At 57.0% G+C, this 5,804-nt stretch overlaps 1 protein-coding gene across 1 annotated transcript in view; it reads left to right on the top strand.

Moving 5' to 3' along the window:
* Positions 1 to 244: 244 nt before the first annotated feature.
* GUITHDRAFT_166922 (hypothetical protein) overlaps positions 245 to 5,804 on the top strand; it is a gene marked incomplete at its 3' end in the record, with an annotated part of 15,600 nt that continues 10,040 nt past the window's right edge. The window contains exons 1-18 of the mRNA XM_005818194.1: positions 245 to 404; positions 552 to 942; positions 1,347 to 1,607; positions 1,870 to 1,932; positions 2,264 to 2,440; positions 2,487 to 2,555; positions 2,599 to 2,710; positions 2,989 to 3,064; positions 3,327 to 3,387; positions 3,438 to 3,485; positions 3,645 to 3,806; positions 4,192 to 4,259; positions 4,382 to 4,490; positions 4,533 to 4,620; positions 4,869 to 4,921; positions 4,968 to 5,074; positions 5,301 to 5,448; positions 5,493 to 5,582. Of these exons, the coding sequence (XP_005818251.1) occupies positions 337 to 404; positions 552 to 942; positions 1,347 to 1,607; positions 1,870 to 1,932; positions 2,264 to 2,440; positions 2,487 to 2,555; positions 2,599 to 2,710; positions 2,989 to 3,064; positions 3,327 to 3,387; positions 3,438 to 3,485; positions 3,645 to 3,806; positions 4,192 to 4,259; positions 4,382 to 4,490; positions 4,533 to 4,620; positions 4,869 to 4,921; positions 4,968 to 5,074; positions 5,301 to 5,448; positions 5,493 to 5,582 (2,151 nt within the window). The 5' untranslated portion in view covers positions 245 to 336. The remainder of the gene's footprint in view (positions 405 to 551; positions 943 to 1,346; positions 1,608 to 1,869; positions 1,933 to 2,263; positions 2,441 to 2,486; positions 2,556 to 2,598; positions 2,711 to 2,988; positions 3,065 to 3,326; positions 3,388 to 3,437; positions 3,486 to 3,644; positions 3,807 to 4,191; positions 4,260 to 4,381; positions 4,491 to 4,532; positions 4,621 to 4,868; positions 4,922 to 4,967; positions 5,075 to 5,300; positions 5,449 to 5,492; positions 5,583 to 5,804) is intronic.

Below are 5,804 nucleotides of genomic sequence, written 5' to 3'. Positions count from 1 at the left end.
ACCCGCTCCTCCGAGCACACAGCAAGACAGCAAGCAAATCAGTACGAGCTTGAACTCTTGCTGATCCTTCCCTCCTTCTCTCCTTCCCCTGCGCTCTTCTCTTCTTTCCCATCGTTCCTCTCTTCATCCCGCGCTCTCTTCTCTCCTCCTGCCCTGCCTTGCCCTGCCCTGCCCTGCCCTACCCTGCTATCTTGTCTTCTCCCCTGTCCGTTGCTCCCTTGCTTCATCTGAGTGAGCTCGGCAGCTCTCGAGCCTTCTTCCTCTGTCACCGGACGCCCAGCTGAGCGGGCTCCCAAGACGCCGTCAAAGCGCGAAGTTCGACCGCACCAGCCCAAGATGAGCCACTCGCATCGGACGGGAGAGAGGAGGAACTCGAGGGTGACCTGGGAGTCTCTGAAGGAGAGGTGAAGCTGCTGCTGCTGCTGCTGCTGCTGCTGCTGCTGCTGCTGCTGCTGCTGCTGCGCTCTCAACCTCCTGCATGTGCCCCTGCTGTCCACCATGTTGCGCCTTCTCTGCTCCCTGCCCCAACGCCTCCCCTCACCTCCTTCCAGGTACGAGAACTCTAGCTTCTTTGCCATGGCGACGAGGTACTTCAACACAGCGCTGGAGGAGCAGGTCTACATCGAGCAGTACAACTCGCTCAAGGCGGACCTGGACAAGGTCATCAAGGACGGGATCCTCTCCCCCGTCCGCCGCATCTCCATCCCCGCGCGCGAGAGCTGCAACCTGGTCGCTGTCCTGACGGCTCCCAACCGTGTAACGGAGGGGGACTCGCGGCAAGTGGGAAAGATCAGGAGAATGGACAAGGCGATCAAGATCAAGTTGATCGAATACGACCAGGAGCTGCTCGACCGGGCCATGTACCACCGGGGGAGGCTGGTGACGTACACCCCCGACGTGTCGCAGGAGATCCCAGAGCGAATCCTTCCGATCACTGCCAAGGTGATGAGGATGAGGATGAGGATGAGGATGAGGTGGGGGGTGATGAAGATGAGGAGGAGGAAAGGAAGAAGAGGAGGAGGGGGAACAGGAGTAAGCTGAGGAGGGGAAGGAGGAGAAGGGGAATGAGGCGAGGGGCGAGAAGGGAGATTGGCAAGAGGGGGAGGGGAAGGGGGAGGGGAAGCGCCAAAACGAGGATATGGAGTACAACGAGGAGAGCTCTAGAATGGAAACAAGTTACAGCAAGAGGGTGCAGTGGATCGTTTGTTTGTGGAGGAGTGATAAAGGGCGGGGAGGGATGGGGGACAGGAGGTAGTGGAGAGCGGGAGGGGGGACAGGAGGTAGTGGAGAGTGGGAGGGGGGACAGGAGGTAGTGGAGAGCGGGAGGATGACTTGTGATGGTTCAGGTATGTCGGTCGATCATGGAGGTTGCGCAAAGGCACATCAACTTCGGGACGGTGCTGGCAAAGAACGACTACGCGAAGAAGCTGATCATCAAGAACCTCTCCGACGTGCCGCTCATGTATGAGATAGTCAAGAACAACAACTGGGTCTCCTCTGCCTTCATGAACTTCGAGGGGATGGAGGGGATGGGCGTCGTCAAGCCCCACGGCCAGCACGAGAAGGATTTCGTCTTCACCCCAAAGATCTCCGGAAAGTTCCACGAGGTCAAAAGATTCTCCTGCTCGTGCTCCTGCTCCTGCTCGTGCTCGTGCTCCTGCTCCTGCTCCTGCTCCCATCACATGACCTTTTCCTATCCCTGTTTCCTCTCCCGCTGTCCCTCAGGCTCTAAGCTGCGCCTGGCTGAGCTGCCTTTCTCTTTGGATTGGATTGTTCGGCGTCCCCCTCCCCTCCCCCTCGCTTCTCTATCTTTCTTGTTTTCCTTGCCCCACGTCATCGCGTTTTCTTGCCTGCTCATCCCCTTCTCAGGTTCTTCGCATCAAGAACCTCCAAGACCCGGAGAATCAAGTTGAAGTCACCGTGAAAGCCCTGGTCGCTTTCTACTCCTTTTGCGCCTCCCACTCCTGCGCCTCTTGCTGCTGCTGCTGCTGCTGCTGCTGCTGCTGCTGCTGCTGCTGCTGCTGCTGCTGCTGCTGCTGCTGCTGCTGCTGCTGCTGCTGCTGCTGCTGCTGCTGCTGCTGCTGCTGCTGCTGCTGCTGCTGCTGCTGCTGCTGCTGCGCCTCTTGCTGCTGCTGCTGCCCCTGCGCCTCTTGCTGCTGCTGCTGCTGCCCCTGCGCCTCTTGCTGCTGCTGCTTCTGCTGCTGCTGTTTTCCCTGCTCCTAGCCCTAGTCCTTCTTCTTTCCGTGCTCACTTTCCAGCGCAGGTGAGGAAGAGGAACACCTTCTCTCTCCTCCCCAACTCTCTCGACTTCGGGCGGTGCATCAACGGAGAGCGAACTCGCATGTGCCGCATCGAAGTCCGCAACGAGACTTCGTCCTCCCGCACCGTCACCATCAAGCACGGCAACCTGGTGCTGAAGAGTGCAGATGAGACGAAGCAGGTCCAGTCCCCAGCCTCTTCCGTCCTCCTCCTCAACTCTGCTACAGGTCCCTCTACCTGACGGCGCTCTGCAAGTGCACTATGTGCTGGAGAAATGCACTGTAGTGCACGAGAAGGTCTGTTGCCCCTCCCCGTTGCTGCCGGCTGATGGCCCGTCAGGTGAACAAGGAGGAGGAGCTCGAGAGGATGGAGAGGAAGCTCAGGATCTACATCCGTAAGGGGAAGCATGGCAAGGCTGAGAAGCTCAAAGAGAAGATATCTGCGCTTCAAGGTCTCCCTCCCCCGCCCCAAAGCTCCTGATCCTTCTCCTCCTGATCCTCCTCCTCCTCCCCCTCCTTCTCTCCCTCCTCCTCCCTCCTCCTCCCTCCTCATCCCCCTCCTCCTTTCTCCTCCTCCCCCTCCTCCCCTCCCTCTCCTCGTCCTGCTGCTGACCCTCGTCCTCCACTTTTCCTATCCATCTTCTCCTTCATGATCTTTTTCTTCCTTCATGCCCTTGCACAACTGCTTCCCTTCCGTCTCGTCCGAATACTCTGACAATCTCTCGTTCAGGCAAGCCCCTTCCGGATCCTGCGCCCGGCAGCGCGACAGAGGGCAGTAGAAACCCATCACCGTCACCTGAGAACAGGTGAGACGATGTCCTTAACGTCTGCGATCGAACAGAAGAAGACGATGATCGAGATGATATGATCTTGATAAGATACAAAGACGATGATATAATCTAGATGATACGTTGAATTGATAGAGATGATATGGAGAATATGATCTAAAGGATTCTTGATGATGTAGATGATACGGTGATAGCATGTAGATGAGATGTAGAGATGAGATGAATTGATTCCTTCTCCCGTGCCGTTGTCAACTTCTTCTTCCTGCTGATGTACCTCCAGCGACGAGAGCGTGTCCGGGGCCTCAGTCTTCACCGAGAGCGACTACTCCTCCGACGACCAGGTGCGACAGCAGCCGTTGACTTGACCACCGGAAGTTTGACAAGCCCACAGAGCGACGCCGAGGACTCCGAGTGGCAGAGGAGGCAGATGAAGAGTGAGGTGAGAAAATCGTCGGCTCGTCCGCACCGCAGTTGTCAAGAGCCTTTGACATGGTTCTTTCAACCCATGGGACTCTCCCCTCCAGCTGCCTCATAAGTCCGGGCAGGTCCGCAGACTCTCTTCCCCTGCTGGGCTGCTGCTGACCCCCCCCGACTCCAGTGCATGGTCATCCTACCGGGCAAAGGCCTTCAGACCATCCTGCTCAACCTCTCCATCGGGGAGATCTCTCAGGCCGGAGAGCTACTCTCTTCCTTCGGCTCCCAGCGGACCATCCGGGGCCAGCTGATCGCCCATGAGACCGCCAACAGGGACAGCCACAAGGTGGGCTGGGCCCGTGCTGGGCCCGTGCTGGGAGGCTGACGGGGTGCCAATGCAGATCATCGAGTTCTCAGCTCAGTGGGTCCTCGAGCAGGAGGTGTCCAGCGCCGCGGGCTCGGAGGCTTCAACCTTGCTGCACACCATCAACGTCCCTTCCTTGAGACCAGCTACCACCCCCTTGCCCTCCACCAAGGCCGCTCCTTCTGTGATGACCCCCTCCTGCTTGCTTCTCTTGGCCCCCTCTCCTCTCTCCTCCACTGCTCTGCTCTGTTCTGATCTGCTCACCTGTTCTCTGCCCTCCTCCGCTCTCTTCAACTCCGCTCTGCTTTGCTCCCATCCCTACTCCTTCCTCCCCACCTCTTCCCCGCTCTCTCTGATCTCCTGCTAGCATGAGCTTGAAGTCGAAGGCTTGACGAGGAGCGGCACCCTCACAGCAGAGCAAGTCCGAGCCGCGCGGTCTCTACTCCTTCTGCCTCCTACTCCAGCTCCAGCTCCAGCTCCAGCTCCTGCTCCTTGCTCCTGCTCCTTGCTCCTACTCCCACTGCTCCTCCTGCACCTGCTTCTTTGTTCTTATCCAGGTCCTCGTTCCCTTCCTCCTCACTTTCATCCAGCACTGCTCGCCCGAGCCACAGCCGAATGATCGGCTCAGCTCTTGAAGTTCGCCCGTCGTTTGTCGAGATGAACGAGGTGAGCTGGAGCCCAGCTGGAAAGAGTGTGACACGAAGTCAGGTGTACGTGGGGGAAATCTTCGAGGGAAGTTTCGAAATTCACAATCGAAGTTCTGCAGCTCTTGGATACCTAGTCATGAATCCTTCCGGTATGATGGAGATGAAGATGATGACGGAGAAAGAGATGAAGAAAGACATGGAGATGATGATGGAGATGATATGATGGTGATGATGATAGAGATGATGATGATGATGATGATGATGATGATGATGATGATGATGATGATGATGATGATGATGATGATGATGATGATGATGATGATGATGATGATGATGATGATGATGATGCGAAGGAGTAAGCTATACAGGAGATATGAATGTGATGTACCATGTACAGGCAAGAAGAAAGAGCAGCACAAAGAGAAGCCAGGAGCTCTCAACGTGGAAGAGGTGCCGTGAAACAGGAAGCGATCGTTTCTGAGATGATTTCGATCAGGTTGAGGGGAGGATGAGAGCCGCTGGGTCGTCGAGAGGAGAAACTTTCAAGTTCTCATGTCAACACGGGAAGCTCGACCCCGGAGCTTCTCAGACTATCAGTTTCACGTGAGACATTCCCCGTTGCCTTCTACTTCTTGTGCATCTTGTTCTTGTTCTTGTTCTTGTTCTTGTTCTTGTTCTTGTTCTTGTTCTTGTTCTTGTTCTTGTTCTGCTGCTCCTGTTCATTTCTGCTTGTGGTGAACGCTTCTAACGTGCTCGCTGCTCCCCTCCTCCTTCCCTTTCATCTCCATCTCCATCTCCTCCTCCCTCCCCTGCCTTACTTCGTCTTCAGGTGCATCCCCGACCAGACGGGCCGGCAGACGCACACGATCATGGTCCGAAACATCACTCAGACGGCAGATAGCACCGTCATGGTGTCGTTCTCGGGGAGGAAGAGGGGTAAAGAGTCCAGCAGCTACCTCAAGTTTCCTCAGTGTCAGGTGCGCGCCATGGCGGCTGCAGGGTGAGCTGACAGGTGGAGCAGGAGTGGGACAACGGGGTGCTGGGCATGGACTTTGGGGAGTGTTACATCGCTCCTAAGGGAACTACCCACAAGAACCGATACCTCAAGACGGTGAGAGAGGAGAGGAAAATGAGCGGGTGGGGGAGGGAGGTAGAGGGAGTTGAGCAAGGGTAGAAGAAGGGAGGGAGGGAGGGAGGGAGGGAGGGAGGGAGGGAGGGAGGGAGGGAGAGGAGGGAGGGAGAGGAGGAGGGAGGGAGGGAGGAGGGAGGGGAGGAGGGAGGGAGGAGGAAGGGAGGAGGAGGGAGGGGAGGGAGGAGGAGTGCGAGGAGGACG

This window comes from Guillardia theta (genome assembly GCF_000315625.1).
Source record: "Guillardia theta CCMP2712 unplaced genomic scaffold GUITHscaffold_354, whole genome shotgun sequence".
Taxonomy (NCBI): Eukaryota; class Cryptophyceae; order Pyrenomonadales; family Geminigeraceae; genus Guillardia; species Guillardia theta.
Note: the sequence above shows the minus strand (reverse complement) of the source record. Positions and strands in the feature narration are given on the sequence as shown.